The following is a 24657-nucleotide window of genomic DNA, read 5'->3' as shown; positions in this document are numbered from 1 at the left end:
CAATAATGTCAAATAGTCTTGATTATATGGTTTCTGACTCTGTATGACACACTGTCATCAAAAAAATATATATACCAAGTTTGTATAGTTTTAGTGTGTCTGTGAGGTGAGCATGCTAAAGGAAATTCCAAGACCTGTTGTTGTTATGGCAGTATTGAATGTTAAAGAACCTTTTTCAGCAGTTATTGTAGTGTAGTTAATGCAGTAACATCAGTATCTGCTATAACTCTGTCTTACCAGCAGCCGCTCAGAGACAATAGAACATGAGAGAGATCAATTATTTAGCACAGGGCTAATATTAGTATAGCTACATTAATTACAGCTCTGACTACTCTACTGTTCAGACACAAAATAATTAAACATAGAGAAACGAGTGAAGCTGAATCTGCCTCACACAAAGACCATTCTAACTCTAACAAACTGCAGTCCCAAAGCTGAGTGTGTAATTGCTATTGTCTCCAGGTGTCACGTGTCTGTGCGTGTGTGTGTGTGTGTGTGTGTGTGTGTGTGTGTGTGTGCGCACGAGTGTGTCTATGTGTGTATGTGTGTGTCACTTGGCTGGCTAAGACCGCAGGTTAAATTACAGGGGACTCAAACAGAGAGAGACGTCAGTACTCATTAGTGTTTGCATGGACTCTAGATGTGTTTGGTCAGGGTGTGTCAGACTGAGTGCTCCAGTTCACTGGAAAAAATTTCCAAAATTTCTCCCTTACCCCATATATAGTAAGTTCACCAAGACTTGTGTGTTAGGTGTCTGAAGTTTGCTTCTTCGGTTTTGTTCTAGGGCACTGGCTAACATAGCTAAGGATTAAAGCTAGGCACCGGGTTAACATTGCACTACTATTATTATCATTACTATTATTATTATTATTATTATTAAGTGTCAATATGGATAATGTCTCTCCATAAAGATCACAGTAGTGATCATGACAACACGCTGACAAAACAAAAGGGCAGGGCAAAAGATGTGGTCAAAAGACAGGCAAAAGGTTCCAAAAACACAGAGCAAAAGTCCAAGGCAACAGTACAAAAGGGGCAAAAACGAAGAAAAAACAGGAGATAAACAGGATAAGGTCGAATAATCAGCAAAAACAATTAAATCAAAGGCTTATTAAGTTCACAAAGAAGCAATACTACTACTAAAGCCCAGGCTTATATACTAGCTGGGTAAAACAGTTGATAATAAAACACAGGTGACCCTTCTTAATAATCAGGGGATTGGGACCACTGAGAGGTCAGCACTTATTCTGAAATCAAGGGTATTAATAGGGAGTTTGTCCCCACCTTTGGTAAAGTAACAGCCTCTGTTCTGCTGAGAAGAGATTTAATCTCGATTTTGGACATTGTTGTAAGGATTTGATTGCATTTAGCCACAAGAGGATCAGTGAGATCAGATACTGATATTGGATGAGTAGTTCTGGAAAAAAATGCTCCGTCAGCTCATCTCAAAGTTATTGGATGGTACGCCATCATTCCAGAGAAAGCAGTTCTACTGCTCCACAGCCCAGTGTTCAGGGCCTTATACACCTCTAGTCAATGCTTGGCATTGGGTAGGGTGACTTTATGCTAATTCACAGATGATTGGTGATAAGTAAGCTAACGTTAGTTCAATCAAATGTCCACATGTCCAAATGTTCATATTTTCATTATCTTGGGGATATTTGGTCCTCACAAAAAGACCTAACAACACCCAGAAAAACACTAAAACATGCTTTTTGCAACTCAGTATGCTCTTTTTCTGTCTTTAATTCTTGGTATAAGCAGTGTAGAGATGTTCTGCCTGTCATAGAGCTTCAGCGTATCTGTGAGATTTGTGTGTGTTTGGATGCAATATTAGTGTAACTGTGTGTGTGTGTGTTTGAGTGTGCGAATTTGTGTGTGTGCAGTGCCAGCAGTGGGTCAGAGGCTGACTCATATGAAAATTATCCCGTATATGTGTTCGCTGAACTGGAACAGAATCCAACATTGCTGCTAATACCACACATTCTGTTTGTGTGCGTTTTTTGTGTTTGTGTCTATGTGTCTATGGGCTATGTGCTTGTGCAGAGAGAGAAATGCATGTGCATGCATTTGGAAAAGTGTTTCAGAAATATTCCCTATTTCAGAATTTCTACAGCATTGTTTTAGACTGTGTAATGATGTAATGTTATGTAATGATCATTATTTATGTTGGCATATCCACGGCAACACACGTTGTCATTTAATTATCTGCGGTAACACTTAATTATTAGTTGTATGTTACACCAATCTTGTAATTTATCATGTAAATCTTTAGTGTATCCATTGCATCAGTTTGTATGTTTTAAATATGTCTGTGGCAATTTTTAATGTGATTATGTGTCTTGCCTAACTTCCAATGCAGCACTCACATTACTGTATGTTGTAAATGCATTGTTATGTGTTGTTAATGGCAAGACTCACATTGTTGTATGCCATTTGTGGCACGTAAGTTATTGTATATTATTAACGTGTCTATGACAACACTTGTATTGTTTTATGTTGGTATATGTTGTGTATAAGGATTGATGGTCATGCTTATTGTATGCTAATAAAATCTGTCCATGTCACTCACATTATAGTATGAAAGTAAAAGTCAGCATGGCCACTGACATTACTGCATACACTCTAGGTAACATGTCCATGGAGAGATGCACATTGGTGACACTATTATTTGTGGAATGGCACTTGCATTATTGTAAGTGTATATAGAAAACATGGCCACGGTGACGCACACATTTATTTAGTTAACATGCCCATTGTGACACCAGCATTATTGTAGGTAGGTATGGCAACATGCACATTCTTGTGTGTTGGTAATATGTCCACAGTGACACTTACATCATTATATGTGGATAACATGTAAATGATGACTCTTGCCTTATTGTATGTAGGTAACATGTCAGTGGGGACATTCACATTATTGAATGTAGGTGACAAGTTGACAACAATAGTTTAAAAAATTAGTAGTAGAGATTCACAATCAATAGCGCCATTACATTTTTGTATGTACAGTGGGTAACATGTACACAGTGAAACATACTTTATTACATGTAGGTATTTTGTCCTTGGTCACACATTATTATACATTGGTAACAACTGTGCATTATATGTACAGAAGGTAACTATTTCTTTTAGATAACATGACAGTCACAGCACATATTATTATATGTAGGTAAGAAATAAATGACAACACATTAGTATTTATATAGTAGGTAATATCAGAGACACGGATTGATAATATTGTGGTGCTTGCAGGAAATACTCCCTCCCCTGTTGTGGAGATCAGCATAAGTGTGTGCATTTTTGTGCATTATTCAGCGAAATGCTACAAACTATTTAGGAAGTTTTTGTCAGATTTTATCTGTGATTTCAATTATGTTTTGATAGTAATGGTAATTTCACCTTCAGTTTTGAATATTTTGGTTTCTTCTCATTCAGAGAGATAGAAGTCTGCTCTTGTTTGCCTGGAAATAACTGTCCGGCAAGGAAATAGACTTTCTTATACACACTTTTCCCTTCCAGGATCGGGGCCTTGTCGTGGCGGAAGGGCTTGTGTGGTCTAGGGAAGATCCTCATCAGGAACAATATACTCCTGGCAGGGTCCCCCAGGGCAAACAGGTCTGGAGTGAAGACCAGCTGGGCTCAGCCCGAAGAGGCAATGTGGGGAGACCGTGTGGGCCCATCATCCACAAGGTCCAGCATGGGGGAGCGGTGCAGTGCTGCATAGGCAGTGGGAGATTGCAGGGGGGCCCTTGGTGGCCTAGGCCCTTGGGGCAAAAACTGGCTCTTAGCACATGGAATGTAACCTCACTGAGGGGAAGGAGCCAGAGCTTGTGCGGGAGGTTGAGAGGTACCAACTAGATATAGTTGGGCTCACCTCCACCCACAGTGTCAGATCTGTAACCAAACTCCTTGATAGGGGTTGCTCCCTCTCCTACTCAGGGGTTGCACAGGGTGAGAGGCACCGGGTGGGAGTGGGGATACTCACGAGTCCCCGGCTGGCAGCCATGCAGTTGGAGTTTGTCCCAGTGGAAGAGAGGGTCACCTCAATGTGAATTAAAATCGCAGAGAGGAAAACTCTGACTGTTGTGTGTGCTTATGCACCAAACAACAGGTCAAAGTATTTGGCCTTCTTGGAGCGAGTGGGCGGGGTTCTGGAAAGGGTCCCGCCTACAGACTCCATAGTCTTACTGGGGGACTTCAATGCTCATGTTGGCAATGACTGGGAGACCTGGAGAGGCGTGATTGGGAAGAACGGTCTGCCTGATCTAAACCCGATTGATTAATTGTTATTGGACTTCTATGCCAGGCATGGACTGTCCATAATGAACACCAAGTTCAAACACAAGAATGTTTATAAGTGTACATTGTACCAGAGCTCCTTGGGTCAGAGGTCAATGATCGACTTTGTTGTCATTTAATCTGACTTGGGACTATATGTTCTGGACACTCGGGTAAAGAGAGGTGCTGAGCTGTCAACTGATCACTATCTGGTGGTGAGTTGGATCAGATGGCAAGGAAGACTGATGGTCAGACCCGGTAAGCCCAAGCGAATAGTGAGGCTGTGCTGGGAACGACTGTCGGAGGCCCCTGTTTGGAATGATTTTAACTCACACCTCCAGAAGAAATTTTCTCATGTCCCAGTGGAGGTAGGGGACATGGAGCCTGAATGGACCCTGTTCAAAACCTCCATTGTGGAAGATGCCAGGCATAGCTGTGGCCAAAAGCTTGTGGGTACCTGTCGGGGCAGTAACCCAAGAATCCCCTGATGGACACCAGTGGTGAGGGAGACTGTCAAGCTGAAGAAAGAAGCCTTTAGGGATTGGATGGCCCGAAGGACTCCCGAATCAGCAGATAGGTACCTACAGGCAAAAAAGGTGGCAGCTGCAATGATGGCAGAAGCAAAATCTTGGGCGTGAGAGGAGTTTGGTGAAGCTATGGAAAAAGATTTTCGGTTGGCTTCAAGGAGGTTCTGGACAACTGTCTGGTGACTCAGGAGTGGTTGGGGTGGCTGCGCCCAAGCTGTATTTGGCAAGGGTGGAGAAACTCTGACTTCAAGTGAGGATATTGTCAGTCGGTAGAAGGAGCACTTTGAAGAATTCCTTAATCCAGGAGACGTGCCTCCCTCACGGGAGTCAGGGCTGGAAGCCTCTGGCATGTCAAGCTCCATTTCCCTGGTGGAGGTCACTGAGGTAGTTGGCAAGGTCTTCAGTGGCAAGGCACCGAGGGTGGATGAGATTCGTCCGGTGATGCTTAAAGCTCTGGATATTGTGAGGCTGTCATGGCTGATGCACCTCTGCAATATTGCATGGACCTCAGGAACAGTACCCTTGGACTGGCAGACTGGGGTGGTGGTCCCTATTTTTAAAAAGGGTGTGAGGGTGTGTGCCAACTATTAGGGTATCACACTGCTCAGCCTCCCTGGGAAAGTCTATGCTAAGGTGCTGGAAAGGAGACCGACCGATAGTTGAACCTCAGATTGAGGAGGAACAATGTGGATATCATCCCAGCCGTGGAACAATGGAGCAGCTTTTCACACTCTTGCAGATTGTTGAGGGGGCATGGGAGTTTGCCAACCCAGTTTACATGTGTTTAGTGGATTTGGAGAAGGCTTACGACCGTGTTCCCTGAGACATCTTGTGGGAGGTCCTCTGGGAGCATGGGGTACAGGGGCTACTACTCCAGACCATTCGATTACTGTATTCCCAGAGTGAGAGCTGTGTTTGTATACTCAGCATTAAGTTGGACCCTTTCAGTGTTAGCGTTGGGCTCCTGTTGTGCCAGGTTGTGCCCTGTCTCCACTCCTGTTCGTGATATTCATGGACAGGGTGTCAAGGCATAGCCGAGATCAGGAGGGCATTATGTGTGGACGCCGGAGGGTGGCATCTCTGCTATTTGCAGACGATGTTGTTCTTTTGGCTGAAGCACATTGATGCCTCCAGCGCTCACTTGAGCGGTTTGCAGCTGAGTGTGAAGTGGTTGGTATGCGGATCAGCACCTCCAAATCTGAGTCCATTGTCTTAGCCCAGAAAAGGATGGCATGCCCACTCCAGGTAAGGGGAAAGGACTTGCCCCAGGGGAAGGAGTTTAAGTATCTCGGGGTCTTGTTCACAAGTGATGGGAAGTGGGATCGTGAGATTGGCCGCAGGCTGGGACAGGCAGAAGCAGTAATGCAGTTACTGCACCAGACTGTAGAGGGAGCTGAGCCATAATGCAAAGCTCTCTGTTTACTGGTCGGTCTACATCCTGACCCTCACCTATGGTCATGAGCTGTGGTTAATGAACCAAAAGAATGAAATCGCGAATACAAGCGGCGGAAATTAGCTTTATTCGCAGGGTGGTGGGCTACACTCTATTCAATAGGGTGAAGAGCTCGGCCATCCAGGAGGAGCGCGGAGTAGAGCCGCGACTCCTCCGCATTGAGAGGAGCCAGCTGAGGTGGTTTGAGCATCTGATTCGGATGCCCCCTGGACGCCTCCCGGTGGGGGTGTACCAGGCACAGCCTACTGAGATAAGACCCCAGGGTCGTCCTGGGACCCACTAGAGGGATTACATCTCTAAGTTGGCCTGGGAGTGGCTCGGGGTCCTTGGGAATGAGCTGGAGGAAGTTGCGGGGGACAGGGTCATCTGGGATTCTCTGCTCTCCCAAATGCTACTGCAACCCTATCTGGACTAAGCGGTTAACAACGATGATGATGATGATACAAACTTTTTCTATATTTGATAACATATCTATTGTGGCACATTCTTGTGAGTGGGTAATGTCCATGGTGACATGCACTTTACTGTATGTAGTAACAAATCCATGGTGACACATTATTATATGTAGTAACATATCCATGGTGACACACACATTATTATATGTCATTAAAGTAAAATGTATGTAAATGATTTGACATTAAGTGATACTTTTTTTGATCCCACAACCGGGGAAATTCCTCCTCCGCATTTAACCCATCCGTGAAGTGAAACACCACATACACACTAGTGAACACACACACTAGGGGGCAGTGAGCACACACTTGCCCGGAGCGGTGGGCAGCCCTATCCACTGCGCCCGGGGAGCAGTTGGGGGTTAGGTGTCTTGCTCAAGGACACCTTAGTCATGGACTGTCGGCCCTGGGGATCGAACCGGCAACCTTCCGGTCACAGGGTCAGATCCCTAACCTCCAGCCCAAGACTGCCCCATACAGCCCACATACAGTGGTGCTTGAAAGTTTGTGAACCCTTTAGAATTTTCTATATTTCTGCATAAATATGACCTAAAACATCATCAGATTTTAAAAATTCAAACGGGTTCACAAACTTTCAAGCACCACTGTATGTGCATTATAGCAATGTAACATGTAAGTGGGTTCACAGGAGCAAACCCTTTATTTTATGTTGGTAACATGTTCATGGCCCTCTGTAGAGAATATCACTGATTACTGTGTGATCTGCCTTTGGAAAACATCGTCCTGATTCAGCGTTGCCGTGGACACAGCACAGCACTACAGCCAATGGTATTTAATGAACAGGAGCAGAGTACCTCTGTGTATGTGTGCGTTTGTGTGTGTGTGTGTGTGTGTGTGTGTGTATGTGTGTGTGTGTGTGTGTGTGTGTGTGTGTGTGTGTGTGTCGCTGAAGGCCTTTTTCTGCTGGAACACTGTGTGTCCTTTTAGGCATCACAACTGACTCATGCTGTCCTGTTCTGTCTTTTATGCTTATGCACATGCATACACAAACACTCTTTCTCTCTCTCTTGTAGGATGGTGTGAGCTATGAGGTTCGCCGCTATGATGCAGCTAAGTATGCCTGTGTGAGCTCAGAGGGGCGGAGCTTTGACCAGGTGTCAGGTGAGCTAGTGCGCCGGCTGCTCATGTACACTGGAGGCAGCAATGACCAAGGTGAGCTGATCAGACTACTACGTTAACATTCACCAGCCAATAACCAGGCTCCTTGCTGAGGGTTAAGGGGTTTACAGTGGATTTTATGAAATCATTTTATTAAAATACCTCAAATGCACATTATTGATATCATAAAAATGTTTTATTTATTACTGCTGTTTTATTGTTATTTCAATATGTATTGCCCACACACTACACAATCTAGTGATTTCCTGCTCCAACACACCTGAGTCAGGTTGAAAATTAGGTGATGAGTTTATACAGGTGTACTGGGGTGGGGAAACATTAAACTGTACAGTGCTGTTGCCCTGCTGGACAAAACCTCACACATATGGATAAAGCTGGAGGTTGTAAATGATTTCTGTAATTAAACTATATGTGTGATTTCTGGAGCAGCAGTGTAATCAGACTGTGTGTTTATGTATGCCCACAGGTGAGGCGATGGGTACCACAATCCCCATTGTCATCACAGTGTTTCCACGTGATGATGGAGTCATGACCCGTCGCCTGGTTGCTGGGATGCAGATTCCTAACAACTACAGGAATGAGCCACCCACCCCTACAGATAGTGGAATAAGGATAGAGGATAGACCAGGAATGACTGTATACGCATTGTACGATACACACACACACGAGCATCTACACTTTGTACAAACACAGTAGATAAAATGCAAGTTAAAAACAGAAAGCAGTGATTTGTAAACTGTTTTACAGATATTGAAAAAACAGCACAAGGAAGACATCTAATATTTTACCTTATCTAATGAACTGACTTTGTGAATATACGCTAATTCCAAAATCATTGCCTGCAATACATTCCAGAAAGGTTGGGACAGGGGCAATGTAAGCCTGGGAGGTTTGTGAAATGATTAAAAATACTTGTTTTGGATCTTCTCACAGGTAAACAGGTGATTAGGTGAACAGGCAATGCCATCATCTTTGAGTATAAAAGGAGCGTTCCCAAAGGCCCAAAGGATCACTCAAGGTTCATCACCTTTGAAAAAGTTCGAGTGAATAGTCAAACAGTTTGAAAACAATGTCGAGCAATGTGCAAGATTAGACAGTAGATATTACATACATTCATATGGACACTAAACAAGGATAGGTACAGGCAAGCCCACCCAAAAAGCACCAGCAGAAGGCCTACGGATAAATTACTTCCGTTAAAAGCAGGCATTGTGGAATATCCATTTGTGTAGAGTATCTTGTTAAGGCTGACAGGGCTGAAGGTAATTTGACCACAATGGGCTCGGGAATACAGTTCATTCTTGCATGTACAAAAAAAATTAATACTTTACTTCGCAAAGCCAAACATCAATGTCCAGAAACGCCTCTGACTTCTCTGGCCTAAAGCTCATCTGAGACAGACCGATGCAGAGTGGAAACATGTGCTGTGGTCAGAGGTCTGATATCCTCCAGGCCAAATAGAAAAAGGACCATCCTGACTGTCACCAGTGCAAAATTTATAAGCCAGCCAGTTTCTCATGGTGTGGGGATGTGTTAGTGCCAATGACATGGTGAAGGCACAATTGATGTTCTGGGGCATTAATGTTCAGGGGTACGCCTGCATGCTGGACCAACAGATGTCTTGCACTGAAAACATGTGGTGCATTATGAAGTGCAATATATGACAATGGAGACCCTGGTCTGTTGAGCAGCTGTCATATCAAGTGTTGCATCAAGCAAGAATAAGAACAATTCCACTTTTATAGCTACAACAATTAGTGTCCTTAGCTCCCAAACTATTTCTGAACTTTGTTAAAGGAAAGGTGATATGGTAAACATGCCCCTGTCCCAGATTTTGGAATATGCTGCAGGCATCAAATATGCAATAAGTTCATATATACAAAATATATACGAAATATACAAATGCATGTTTTATACAAAACTGTTTTCAACTGTATACAGGTCCAACAGCATTTGCAACTCATTTCTGTCAGTTTATATTTTCATTTTTCTAAAGATTTCAAAATTTTTGGAACTGGGTTTATACCAGAGGGGCAGTGTTGTCCATGGCACAGCATATTATTGGATTACAGAAAAAAAAAATTCAAATTGTTAAAACTGAACATGCCGGTCAAAGCTTTTGTGTGAGGTAACATTATGTTTATGCTAGTGAGCAAACAAGTTATAGCGCACAGATAACCCAACACAACAGCCTGTATCCTCTAGCTAATTTAGAAGGATTTGAGTTAGCTCATTAATATTAAAGTGAACATTGCTTTCACATGAGCTTTGATGTTTAATTCAGCATTGCTAGTTAACTTAGCAATACTAGCTCATAAAGCTATTTATAACATCATGAGTTAATGTTCTAAAATTAGCAGCTGTATACATCCTTACAAGTAACTTAGTTAATCAACAATGGAACCTTTGATTAGTGGTATCACTATGTTAGCTACCTAGCAGGGCCCAGTTTCCTAAAACTTTTATTGTGAAGATCATTGTAACTGTCGAGAGAGCGTAGTGTTGCCTGATTCTTCCTGAAATGGAATTAAGGAATGTGTGGGGTGTGATGTTGAAATGAGAAGGTCAGACTGAGGACCTATAAGATATATGATGCGTCTCACACCTGTATTACCTTTCAGTAATAACCTTGGTATATATATATCTAAAGATGTAATTCCCATATTCTTGGTTGTGAGAAGTCCTATCCATACCATATATATTTACATCAAGGAAACTGCAATGGCTTCAACTATTTATCTGTACTTGTGAAAAAAATTATCATTCAAGAATTTTATTTAGGCTGTGCAAACCAACAGTTTAACATGTATTATTTTAAAACTAAACCAGTGTACATCACAAGCAGCTCTGAATTTGGTCATGGCCTTTTTTCCACTAAATTTTTTGATATCTTGCAGCTGTAAGTAGTCATTTAAGTAGCTCATCCAGAGCTGCACTGTAAAACTCAGAGCAAGACATTTCAAAATATAGAGTGACAGCTCATTCTTCAGTAGCGCAACAGAACATTTGTTCCGCACATCTGTCCATCAATTTTTCATTGAAGAGAAAACCCTTACCACATAACCAGTAGAGAATGGGGTGTTAAGGGCAAAGGACACCACAGCCAGGACATTTGGAAGGTCAGAAGCCTGGAAAATTGCCATCCACCTCTCAGCTGTCCACTTGGACACTCACTCCTGATACACTCTGGAACTGCTGGCAGTAATACACTCATCATAGAGCTCATCCATTGTGATGTTAAGCCTGTCAACCAAGTGAAGCCACTCAGTGATCTTCTCCATAGGAGATCCACCCAGATATCAGAGGGTGTAGCTGCAGCTGAAAGAGCCAGTTTTCCTCTGAAAATTTTAACCAAAAGTTCTGGACAACTGATGGAGGTGTGTAAGAAAGCTGTAAACTCCTGTCTGGCAACATCAGCCTTAGATGAAGAGAGATGCAGAAGCTTTTGTTTTGTTAAGAAGCCATGGAACAAATCATCTCTTCTCTGAGTTAATCTTCTCAGAAAAGAATGCATAATAGCACAGAGGTCAGTTGATGTGGTGTGATCCTTCTACAGCTTCTTGATCACCTCTTCATAGAGGAACAGAACATCATTACAAAAGAGGAAGTACACCTCCGCCTCCTCTTCAACTCCAGCAGCATCCCCTTTAAACCTCAGCAGTGCTTGCAGGTGCCTTGAACAGTCATCACCAATGCTGACAAAACACGGCTTCAGAGGATTCCAATTCTGCAACAGGCGGGTGAGTGCATGGCTGACAGTCATTTTGATCACCACATGGTGCAGGATTTCATGGAACTCAACATCACAAAAAACACAAAACCCCTTCAGGGACTCTGTCCTTTTTACTGAGATGGGAAAGAAAGTGCAAACCTTCAAGACTATTATCTGAGAGCTGACCCAAGACATGTTTAATAGTGTTATGGAGTTGCCTTGGAGGAGGTGACTGCTGGAAGACTGAATTGTGAATGCCATAAATGACATTTGCAGACCTTCAGTAGATTCATTTGGATTTTCAACAAAATTATTCAACTTGTTAATTTGTCTGTCTTGACTGAAAAACTGTAAGGCCAAGGGAAATCCTTGTTAGAGTTCATCTGTTTGCATAGAGGATGGGAGAGAATCTGAGTAGATTCTCAGCACTTTTTAAAGCAGGACTATGTAATATTTTTTGTCAAAACTGAAAATGGCATCTCTGAGTATGGACAAAAAAGCACACTAAATATGCCATGCTTGCTCTGCTATGAAATCACCCTGTAAAACCTGAAATAATAAGTCCTGGGACAGATTTGGCAGCAGTTTCTCAGACCACAGCATCTCTTTACACATGAATGTCATACACAGGTACAAAAAAAGGTCCAACTTAATGTTTGACTATCAAATGCAGTATCATATTGATAAATAAATGATGACAACAATAGATAATTCATTTACAACTTCAGAGGAAACATCATACATAGTGTTAAATTATTGATCACCTCCTCTGCTGCCTTTGGAGCAAGGACAACTGTGACCACTGCCTTGACTTTTGTCCTCCTACAGCACATCTTGGCAATGTGTTTGTTGAGTCAGCTTAAACTCATAGTTAGAAGCTCAAGTTGTACTCAGTATAAGTTCTAGCTCAGCAGCACTCACTTGTGAAGAAAAAAGTATGCAATTACACTGTATGTACAGCATGTATAGTTACATATGTATAGTATATACTACCCATATGTATACATGTAAGAGCTGTGTGGACTTAAATGTGTGTAAAAGATTGTGTTTATATACATGTACATGGTATGTATTATTATTATTATTATTATTATTATTATAAATGAAATAGTAAATATGATTTACTACTCAGTTAATTAATGGCTTTTTTGTGTAGTTAACAACTAAAACTAGAAACAATAAAGGGTCATAAAAAACTGACATGTCTTGCACTTTCCCATGAACTGTAGGTATTTTTTTATTTTATTTTATTTTATTTATGTATGACCTGTGAACAGGTGCACTTTTGCAGTAAACTGCAGTGCAGCATTTTTGCTTGCATTTAACTTTTTTTAATTACATTTTGTTATGATTTCATATCACATATATATATTGTCAATTTTTTCAATATTGTCAGTTTTTCACATGGTAGTTTGAACTACTTTAAATAGCTTTAGTTAACTAGATTTCCCTTTAGGAAAGCTTAGCTGTAAAGATGCCTGGCAAACAAGGAACTTTGACACCTCCCTCTCCACGTGTCCTTTGCAGCCTCTATGATTTTCTCTGATGTGTGCTGTTTGATGTCACAAATTCTTACCTACTAATAGGTCAAATCAATGTTACATCACAAAAACAAAAACGTCAGTTCTGGGTGGGTAATGCTTGTAGCGCCTAACAGGATTTATTGTCAATTCTGATACTGAACTTGGAATCCTTTAAACAAATAGGTTAAATAGAACTTTTTCAGTGATCTTGTGATGAAACATAAATATTGAGACAGTGTGTACTGCTTCATATTCATTTTTATTATTATTGCAGTTTGAGACCCTCGAGGGTCCTGGCCATCAGGCTTGGTCTCCAGAACTCTTCCTAATGGCCAGGACCCTCGAGGAGCAGTGGAGTCCACCATCAGGACAATGTCTCCAACATTTAGATTCTTCTTTACAGTTGTCCATTTCTGCCTTTCCTGCAGTAAGAGGAGGTATTCTTTGGTCCATCTGCGCCAGAACAGGTCAGCCTTTCCATCGCCGTCTGGCATAGAAGTCGGACTTCAGGAAAGTTCCAGGAGGCAGAATGGGCATAGATTTAAACAGGAGAATGTGGTTGGAGGTCAGTGGTTCCAGGTCGTATAGGTCTGAGGACACCGTGGAGAGTGGGCGGCTGTTGAGGATTGCTTCTGCCTCACAGAACATGGTCTGAAGACCTTCATCATCGATGAACTGCTGATAGAGCGTGGAGTTCAACACTTACGTTCCGTATAGTCTTTCCCAGACTCCACCATGATGTGATGCAGCTGGTGGGTTGAAGCTCCATTCAGTTCTATCAGGAAGCAGGGAATCTCGGATCTTTCCCTCATTCAGTGACATCAGGGCCTTTTTAACTCTGCATGAGCTCCCACCAGATTCGTCCCATTGTCAGACCTGATGTGCTTCACCTGACCTATCCTGCATATAAATCTCCTCAAAGCATGAATGCATGAGTCAGTGTCCAATGAGTAAGCGACTTCCAGATTTTACCAGTATTGCTCTACTAGACATACAGGTGAAAAGTGCTCCATACCTTTTGATTGTGCTTCTTCCTCGCCTTACTTCAAATGGGCCAAAGTAATCCAATCCCACGTTAGTAAAGGGAGGGAGGTCAGGCAGAATTCTCTCCGGCTGCAAATCTGCCATCTTTTGTTCACCAGCTTTGCCCTTCAGACGTTGACACATGGTGCATCTTGAGAGCACCTTTCTTGCTACGGAGTTGCCTTTTACAATCCAATACCTTTCTCAGAGCTTTGAGAGCATGTGGTTTCTTCCACTGTAACCACTGCACTCATGGATGTGTCTTAACAGAAGAATTGAAATATGTGACTCTTTGGGCAAAAATGCATGGATGTTTAGCTTCCACAGGCATTGCAGATTTGTGCAGTCAGCCACCTACTCTCATGATGCCTTTGTCCAGCACAGGATCAAGCCGACAGAGATTGCTGCTCCTATGCAGCCTAGGTGGCACCAACACCAGTGATGCAATTTCTGCAGGGAAAGACTGGTGTTGGACATAGGCGATGATCGCCTGTTCTGCTTCTGCAATGTTAATTGTGAGGAGATGTCCACCAATGGCGGTCCTGAAATCCTCAGACTTTATACTCATCTTCTTCCTATTAGAATGAGTGTTTTGATGCGAAAGAAGTTCCTTTCCTCCCTTCATCTTTAGCATCAAAGCACCTTTCAGTCTGAGGTACCATGCCACTGCCATTAGTAATCTCACCCAATCAGAGAAGTACAGAATAAGCTGGTGTGTTGGGTGTTTCAGTCTCCACCACTGTTGCAGACACAGCAGTGTTTTTCCTCACCTCTGGATCATTCTGAAACACGGAGCCCAATGCTTCAATGGCTGTCCAACTTTCGTCAGACTTCCAAAGGAAATCAGGGGCATGAATCCATCTCCTCTGTTCAATTAACTTTTTTGCACTTAGTCCTCTTGAGCAATCAGTAGGATTGTCTTTGCTACTCACATATCTCCATTGAGACACTTAATGTTGTCTTGGATCAGTAAGACCCTATTTGCAACATAGGTCTTAAATCTTGCTGAATCATTTGCAATGTATTTGAACACCGTTTGGCTGTCAGTCCAGAAAACTGAGGCCTTTAAGTCGAGGTGCAATTCTCTCCTCAGCATTTTGTCCACCTTCACCAGCAGTGCTGCAGCAGCCAGCTCCAGTCTCAGAATCGTGATGGCCTTTAGTGGAGGGACCTGGACTTTCCAAGGACAAAAGTGACATGCACCACATCCTGCTCGTTCACCTGTCTTATGTAGCTAACAGAGCCATAGCCACTCTCACTGGCGTCGGAAAAGTGATGCAATTCGGCACATCTCGTTACTCCATAGCCATGAGGTTTCAGACAGCTTTGCAAACTGAAGCTCTTGATTTTCTCCAGGCTGCCGGTCCATTCCATCCATCAGTCAGACACAGACTGCGGCAAAGGCTCATCCCATCCAAAGCCTCTATGGCAGAGCTCCTGCTGCAACTGCTTAGCTGGAAGAATGAGAGGAGCAAAAAAGCCCAGAGGATCAAAGATAGAACTGACAACAGACAATATGCCCCTGTGGGTATGTGGCTTTTGACCTAAATTGATGTTAAATTGAAAATTGTCAGAGTCCATGCACCACTGCAATCCCAGTGTTCTTTCAACAGGCAAACTGTCTTTGTCCAAATCCAATGACTTAATTCCTTTTGCTCTGTGTTCCACAGGAATGGACGCAAGAATAGCCCTGCTATTGCTGACTCACTGAGTAAACTAAAACCCACCTTTACTGCACAATGAAGTGAGATCTTTCACCAGCTGGATGGCATCAGATTCTCTGGTTACAGACAGCACAGTCATCCACATAAAAGTTATGCCAGATGGTCTCAGCCACCTGAGGGGGAAAATGGATCTCATCGTCAGTAGCAGTTTTTTGCAGAGCAAAACTTGCAATACTTGGAGAAGACCAAGCACCAAATATGTGTACAAGCATACGGTGTTCCCTAGGGGACCGACTGGTATCACCTTGTGGCCACCAGAGGAATCGCAAGTAGTTCACATCAGACTTTGCCACCCTTACCTGGTGGAACATAGGCTTGACGTCAGCCATGATTCCAATTGGCTCTTTGCGAAATCTCAAGATGACTCCGATGAGGGAGTTGGTCAGGTCAGGACCCTGGAGTAGTGCTGTGTTGAGGGAAACACCATGAAAAGAGGCGGCACAATCAAACACCACTCTGAGCTTTTCCCTTTTAGGGTGATAAACACCGTGGTGTGGCAAGTACCATACATTTCCTGGTGGCTGTGCCAAATCCTCCTGTGGAATTTCCTCAGCATAGTTATTCTCAAAGATGTCATTGAGAAATCGTCCTGTTTGTATTGCTCATCCCTTTTCATTTTCCTTTTCAGGCTTTGCAAACGCTGTTCTGCAACCTGCCGATTATTCGGCATTAACACATCGGGTTTCCTAAAGGCAAGTTCAGACTGTAATGTCCATCTTTCAAGAGTGCTCCATTAGCCATCTCTAAAAACTGTTTGTCCTCAATAGACATTTCAGTCCTTTCCTGCGAAGCAACTTCATTGAAGTCGTACTGTGACTGGTTGTACTGTGACATCAGCAGCTTTTCCAGACCTGCCACTGAAATCCTATTCACAGTCACACTGTCACCACTGCCACCACTGCCAGCAGTATTTCTTAAGGGCCCATTTACAACCCACCCCAATAGGGTTCTAACTGCATAGGGACCCCCATTTTGACTGATAATAAGCTCCCAAGGTTCTAAAAGGTTAGGAGTATTCATACCAGTCAGAAGTTCTACCTTAGAACTGATGGTGGGGAGTGTTACCTTACCTAAATACACCCAAGACTTCAAATCATTTTGCTTGGGAATGCTGTTTATGGTGACAGGCATTTCCTTTTGAGTAAAGGTATTTGGAAGAGAAAGGAAGTTATCATCATCCAGTGCTGAAACTTCCAATCCTGAAACAACATGAGTGGGAACAGACATTTGCTGATTCATAGTTCGAAAAAGAATGCGTGTCTTTTTACCTTTCATATGGAGGCATGACATCAGCTCCTCAGAGCAAAAGGTGGCAGAGGACCCAGGATCCAGGAGAGCATAGACCTGCAACACATGGCTGCCCTTTGCGGCCTTGACTTTAACAGTCTTACTGACTTGAACAATGGGAAGAACACCCTCTTGGTCCCCGGCCCCTATATGACCACATAACTCTGTTGATGCATTGCCTATGCCATCAAAGGGCTTTTCTGCTTCTTGAGCTGTGTTTCTCTCAATATGCAAGGCACTCGGATGCACTTGTTTGCAAATGCTACATGTGAGATGTTGTTTGCAATCCTTACTGATATGGCTTGTGGCCTGAAGACATCCAAAGCATATACCGTTGGCCTTTAAAAGGCTGAGCTTATCTTTATGAGCTTTCTTTGCAAATTATTTGCATTTGTCCAAGGTGTGCTTTGAGCTACAGAGGGTACAAGAGGGTTGGAGCTTTAACTCTTTTGGGGGGAGAGCTACACTTGTGACATAGCTACTGCTGGATGCCTTTGAAGGCTGTGACTTCACAGTAAACTTAGGCTTTCCCCTAATGGCTGTTTGATCTTGAAGATCACCAAAGATTTGATCAGCTGATATGCGAGCTTGTTCTTCAATGAAAGAGACAAGATCCACAATTCCAACCCTCAAATTCAGGTGCTCTTGTAGCTCATATGCCCTGTTGCGCCATTTCTCTCTGAGCTTATAGGGCAACTTGAGGGCAATGCTTCTCAAATTGTATACCATGTCCAGCTCCTCCATGTACTCCATATTCTCCATAGCATTGCAGCAGCTCCTGAGGAACATAGCATAATCCTGCAACATTTTGGAATCCTCAGACTTTATTTGAGGCCAAGAAAGAGCTTGGTCCAAATAGCCACAAGAGATCTTATATTCATTTCCAAAGTTTTCCTTCAGTAATTCTTTTGCCTATCGGTAGCCTCTTTCAGGTGCCATATATTCACAACTCTTGAATAGTCTTTGTGCTTGTCCCTTAGTGTACTGAATCAGAAACTGCAAGCAGTCTCCATTATTATCAGTTTTACGTTCAATCATATTTTCAAAAGAATTAATAAATGACTGATACTCCAGAACATGACCGTCAAAGACTGGAATGGTACCTTGTGGCAATGTAGACAGAAGTTGCTGTTTCATGAGCATCCTTGTTAACTCGCTGTGATTCTCCAAAATTTTTCTCATGTGGCTTTCATGTGATGGACTAGGTTGATTTTGCTGTGAGGCACAGCAGACTGAGTAGCTCGAACAGAGCTTGCAAATGGACGGGGAGAGAAAGAATGGGTAGTTAATGAGGAAAGGGTAGAAGAAATGGTGGCAGGGATGGTAGAGGGAAAGCTATGAGATGAAGTGTGTTTCCGTTGAGACCGCACATCACTGGTGGCCCTAGAATAAGACGAGAACCTGGTGGGAGGCATATCCGGAACTAAATCAAGCAGGGGAAATTGCACATGAATGCATGTTTTGGGTATGACTGCTGGAGTAATCATTTCATGAAAATTAAGCGAGCTGCCCAGCATTTCATCCAGAGGATCATGTGTGGCAGCTGCAGCTTCAGGGGCTTCAGCACCTGGTATTGAGACTGAAAAAGCATCAAAGTTTTCAGCATTAGACAAATTAAATACAGTCTCTTCAGCCTTTTCTTAACCTTTCCTCTTGTTCCTCAATAGCATGCTTCTCTTGTAATTTTTAAGCTTTAGCCATTAAAGCAGCACGCTCGGCCTCTGCATTAATGCACAATGATTTTGGCGATGCGCTTGATGTATTTGATTAATTTGACTTGTGTGATGCCACATCAGTAAAGTCAAGATCAGCATCGGCGTCACCAAGAAAAACAGGAGGCGGTTCCACTATTTGCGGGACAGAAGAAGTGACCTCCATTAAGCTAGAGGAAATGGGGTCTTCCATAGTTGTATTCCATTTAGTTACAGTTGCAATAAAAGCCGTTATCCACGCACATCTAGGCTGATACCAATTTTCATCGTCTTTAATGTGCTCTACCTCATTTAACATCTCGACATAAGATGAATGTTTAAATCTTTAAACTCAGCAAGATATTCATTGAATTTAAACGTTTCCTTTCACTTCATCAATGTAGTCCTTACTGGCCATTAAATGATTCAAAATGCTCATTCTCCGAGTGATGTAAGATATTTTTCCAGATCTGGCTGAGCACAAACGTGCCGCCACGTCAGTCATGTTCGGAATTTCGTTCATTTCATAAAAACACAAAAAATGTTAAACCACTTTCGCTGAATACTGAAGAATCCAGTAAGTTCAAAACCAGTGCGTAGAAAAACCAAGATATCATGTTTCATTCACTCAAGCAGGCCTTGGTTTCACCACTCCAAATGTTTGGCCAACGTGTAATTAACTTGCAAAAATAAGATCACAGTCCATCAAACAAAATCATATACCAAACTTGCTTCTAAATTCTTCGGATAATATATCCTAACAAAAGGACCATCCAAAGTTTAGCAGTTGAAGGCATATACCTCCGTTGAAGCATTCCTTTGTTCAACTCGCCATGCGTAGGGTCGACATTTCCTGTTGAGTCCAAACATGCGTAATTCCAAAGTTTCTTCCAAAAAGAAACCACAGCACATCATTGATGTAATATAATGGTAAAAAACAGTTTGAGTTTATCCTGTAACCCCTTGTTTCCAGTTTCCAATTGTCTTTACCACACAGGAGAAGACAGATTCAGTGTCAGACTCACAGTTGGTTTCCAAGAATTCCAAAGAGGGTATCTGATGCAAAATGTCGCCGGAAATTTATTATGAATAAATAGAAATACAAAATTAAATATGCAGTGGTAGCATGAAGTCGGTAAATATCACATTAATAACTGTTAGGCGAGCCCAGGGTAGAGCAAGGTTGTTTGGCTAACAGGCCCCAATGGCCGAATGAGCAGAACTGGGGTACGCCTACCGAGTACCAGCTAAGTGCCTACAGAGTGTCAAATGAGGTCAATGATGGTATTGCTGCTCTGCCTTCCTCTCTATCATGCATCTCATTCACAGATTTACAGGGTGGCACCAATCACCTATAGGGGGCGCACACTCATAAAGCCAACAAAAAAGAACATATAAACAAACCATCAAACAATTATTAATAAATACTGGCACACTAGATGCTCGTAATATTTTTGGTGTTGATAATGGAATCCTGTGTGCTACTACAGCTTTTCTAGTGCTGTTAAATTCTATTTTAAACTGATATTCCTACTTCATCATTAACTGGCCTGTGTGTTTTTGTCATTAAATCATGAGCGCATGCATGAGCTGTTCATTTTCAGTACAGAACTTAATAAGTTGCCTTTATTTTATCTGCTATGACTGACTTTATTTGCTTTGATAATGCTCACAACTGTTACATGTTACAGCACCAAGCTAACGATGCATTCAGTAGCTTTTGAAAGCAGGAAAACAACAAAAAAATTAATCCTGAATCATTAAGTTCTTGGGTATACGCGTTACCTTACTTTAAAAAGTCTCACAGTCCATGCTAGCTGCTCTAAGGTGATACCCAGTCACTGTAGCCATTTTAGCTTTTTCACTGCAGTCACACTGAAGCAAAGTGGAGTGGTTTTGTGCATGGTTTAAGCTTTGCATATAATAAGGAGAACTGGGGGAGTAGTGAGGTGGAAAAACAGAAATGTTCCAAATAAACTTTTTTATTCAATCACTTTCTTTTTCTCAGCAATAACAAGGGTCCTTAGCAATTCTAAAAAGCACATGAACCCTATTTCCTTCAAAAAATTGACATTACAGCCTCAAACACAACAATATTGTACTACTATTGACTATATTTTGGTTCAGTCTGTACTGTTTAGATTTTCCACTACTTAAGACAAGTTGTTCCTACCGCTGACTGGATGAGCTATCTACCTCAAGTATAGCCAGGATTCATGTTCGCAAACATTCTGATTTGGTCTACAGAGAAAACCCAGTGGAATACGATGAAGTTGGCCTTTTCCCATGCTCTTCACCGGACTGTGTTTGGAGGGTACCGTTTTTAAAATAGGCCACTGTCAGGCATATCATGGTAACACTGATGTATTTTCTCATTGGTTGCGTGTACGTAATATAACAGTACTTCTTAGGGACTGTGTGGAATGAAATACAGCTACTGCTTGAGAATTGGAACATAGCATGAAGCAGAACAGCAGGGTTTTCTTCTCATACAAATATCCCTGTTTTAATAAGTCAACCCATAATATTTCTCACCCATAGTTTTGCACCAAATTAATTCTCAAAAATATGGAATAAAGCATGTCCTGTATCAGTTCAGAATGAAATGCATCTTTTAGTGTCCAGTTACAAAATGATTCCATATTTTACAGGATGGTTGGTAACCCTAGCCCAGTGTGACTTTCGCTCTACCATTTAAGAATCATGTGCTAAGATTCGGGAAACCATGTCATGTCTCTGACCTTTACCCCTGTGTGTGTGTGTGTGTGTGTGTGTGTGTGTGTGTGTGTGTGTGTGTGTGTGTGTGTGTGTAGGCAGTTTGGTGGTTTTGCAGGGGAGAGTGAGTATCGTGCGCAGGCAGCCCGGCTGATTCGGACTCTGGGAGAGGGCGCTCCCTACCAACGCAAACATTACTTCTGCTGCAGCTACGACCCACCAATCAAGCCCTATAGCCGCCGCAATGAAGTGTGGTTCATCCAGGAGGAGCCCTGAGAAACACACACACGCACAAACACACACATACACACATCCATTCACATGCATATATATATATATACACTCACCATACACTTTACTAGAAGCCCCTTGTGTATTTCCACTCACAGGCCAATAGGGCAGGGAAATACTGCCAAATATATTATCATAATATTTTTTCCATGTCATTTGATATCAATTGTACGTAATTAATATACAGTCCCTACAGTCCCTGCTCAATTTTCAAAAGGAACAGTCCCATTGCACAGGTTGCTAACAATGAATGGAAGCTAGCGGTCATCAGATAGCATAACTGGTTAGCATAGTTAGCATATCACTTTTTTTATTATATTTGCTTTCATTCATTGCATTAGCATTATTATGATTATTATTGACTGATGATAAAGTCTCAGTAGTATGTTGAATCCTGAAGAAATAAAAGACCTTTTCTGATGAAGTATACAAAACTATTGGAATGTTTCTAGCACATTTTTTGCTACCTGTACAGCAAGTAAAAGGCACACAGCATCATCAAGCCTTTGTTGCTAATACCAGTTAATAAATAACAAAAAGAATTGATTTTGATAGTTATTGTTATGGATTTATTTAATATGCTCCACCTACTTTACAATTAGGTCATCTGTTGTCATGTACAGTTTGTCAGTTATCAACTTCTGCCCATTGATGAAGTACTTGAGGACGGCTATCAAACTGAGTATCAACAGATAGACTACAGCTATCTGCAACTGCACACCAGCAAGGTGGAGTTACAAGGGCTTTCAGATAATGGCTGACCTGTGTATGCACTCTCTCTCACACACACACAGACACATACAAGCACGCACACACACACACACACACACACACACACACACACACACACAAACATTTAGGTTAATTACATCATTTATTTGGAATAGACACTCCCAAAATTTTCCCCTGCTGCACTGACGTTGAACTGTATGCTTGCACTGGGTCGGTATGACCAAAAGGTCAAAACAAGCTTAAAACAAAGTGCGCGCTGTGCCCTGGAGTAAAAAGTAAGATGTTTGACTTTGAAATGTAGTGGAGTGAAAGTAAAAAGTTGCCTAGAATGGAAATACTTCAGTAAAGTACAGATACATGAAAAGACTACTTACTAACTAATTACATTTGCTCCATTACTGTCCATCACTAGTTAGACGCCACACTGGAAGGTTGTTAGACAACAGTCTGGTGCTAGGACAGACACATGGGACCAGTCTTCATTTAAAAGCACAAACATTTTAACCTCTTCTGAATACTTCTCACATTAGCACTATTAAAGCCAGCAGCGTTGCGTGATGCTTATTCCCCTGCACTCTCTTCTTGTCATTTCCCTTGTAGCTTATATTTTATAATTTGGGATGTCATGTGTGTGATTTTATGGAAAAATCTCAGAAATGCATTTGCAAAAACAGGCCTAGGGACTTTTTTTGGCTAATTATCTTGTGACCCCAGATGGACTGCTGCTGTGCTGTGGTTTTGAGAAAGCTGACATTTGAAGTTTACAACGCACACTACGAATAGACTCGATTGACTTACAAGGAAGGTTATCTATTTATAAACAGCATCTGCCCTGAAAGTATCAGCATACTTATGCCCTAAAAGTGTAAAAAGAAATTAATGTGAGATTAACCCCATCTCCCACTCCTTGCATTTGTGAATGAGTAGTTCACTTTATAGTGCATTTATAGTAGATGTTTAGTTTTACGGAAAACACAGAGCAAGTGTTTAAATGAAATGATTAACTGAAATGAAAGTGTTTGTGATGACTGGATGCATCTGAAAATCACCTTGATGAAGTTCATGTCTAACACTGATATGGCACACAGATTGAGGTTTGGGAATACTATGGAACATCCTGCTGATGTCTGGTCCAAGAGGAATCAGTTGTGTTAGAAAATTGAGACTAAATATGACCTGTAGAGTTGCAATTTGATGTTTCCTCCTCAACTGTGTCTCACGCTATGTGGACTTGTTTATATTTTTAATCTTTACATATAGGTTCATGATTAAATGGAAGCAATACAGTGGTTTTCTTGTTTGCTTTCCAAGTTTATCTCAGAGCATTTCTACAGTTTAGATTCATTTGATCTAATACACTGATAAACTGATACACTTTTCCATGTGTGTGTAAATATAATAGGAGTAGCTTCTCTTATTTAGTTAATGACTCAGAATCTGAAGCTAAAGCTGTGTGTAGCGTGTGACTATGTTTGAAAATCTAGGCTGGATGTATTTGACTGATTTACCTACATGTGAAAATAAAGGTTTGTGGAAAACAGATGTGGAGTTTACCTACTGATGTGCCTATAAAACAGCTAAAATGTTTAACATTTAGAATAATTATTAGCTATTTTGGCACACTTTTTAATATAAATACCCTTACCTGTGGTAAAATTACTGTAACACATGGCCTCAAGTGGTTTATTGTCTTTATAAAAAAGTGTGAACATAAAATGTGATAAAATGTGCTAAAACCATCCTGGAAAGTTCAGATCCATCACAACTGTCTGTAATTTCCAACTTAAATGTAAAAAGTATTACATTTACAAGTTTTATAGTTAAATTTGCCATTTGGAAGACTACTTTTGATATTTCATTTACATACATCTGGATGATTCATGAGTAGCTTCAGTTAAATTAAAATGTATTGCACAAGCTGGATTAATATATTTCATGTGGTTATGGAATAATGGCGTCAAAATGTTAATTAAAATGCTATTGACCTAATATGCATTTGTACTCAGTAATAATGTATTTGATGTAAAATGTAATTATCAAACTTAGCACCACACTAGAAAGATAGCAAAATTCAAATGTCAAAGGAAAAACAGCGCTTCGCAATTA

The 24657-nt window shown here is 41.6% G+C and overlaps 1 protein-coding gene across 2 annotated transcripts in view; it reads left to right on the top strand.

The window, feature by feature from the left end:
* The window catches only part of LOC108425613 (heme-binding protein 1), a 26058-nt gene extending 1946 nt beyond the window's left edge, over window positions 1-24112 (top strand). Inside the window, exons 2-5 of one of the 2 annotated variants that reach the window (XM_037535245.1) lie at window positions 3523-3693; window positions 7748-7886; window positions 8320-8500; window positions 21627-24112. In XM_037535245.1, coding sequence (XP_037391142.1) covers window positions 3523-3693; window positions 7748-7886; window positions 8320-8500; window positions 21627-21804 — 669 coding nt within the window. In that variant the 3' untranslated portion in view covers window positions 21805-24112. The remainder of the gene's footprint in view (window positions 1-3522; window positions 3694-7747; window positions 7887-8319; window positions 8501-21626) is intronic. The other variant, XM_017694378.2, reaches the window with a different exon arrangement.
* The last annotated feature ends 545 nt before the right edge of the window (window positions 24113-24657 follow it).

Source organism: Pygocentrus nattereri, chromosome 27 (genome assembly GCF_015220715.1).
Source record: "Pygocentrus nattereri isolate fPygNat1 chromosome 27, fPygNat1.pri, whole genome shotgun sequence".
NCBI classification, from domain to species: domain Eukaryota; kingdom Metazoa; phylum Chordata; class Actinopteri; order Characiformes; family Serrasalmidae; genus Pygocentrus; species Pygocentrus nattereri.
This window is presented reverse-complemented; position numbering and strand designations above follow the sequence as displayed.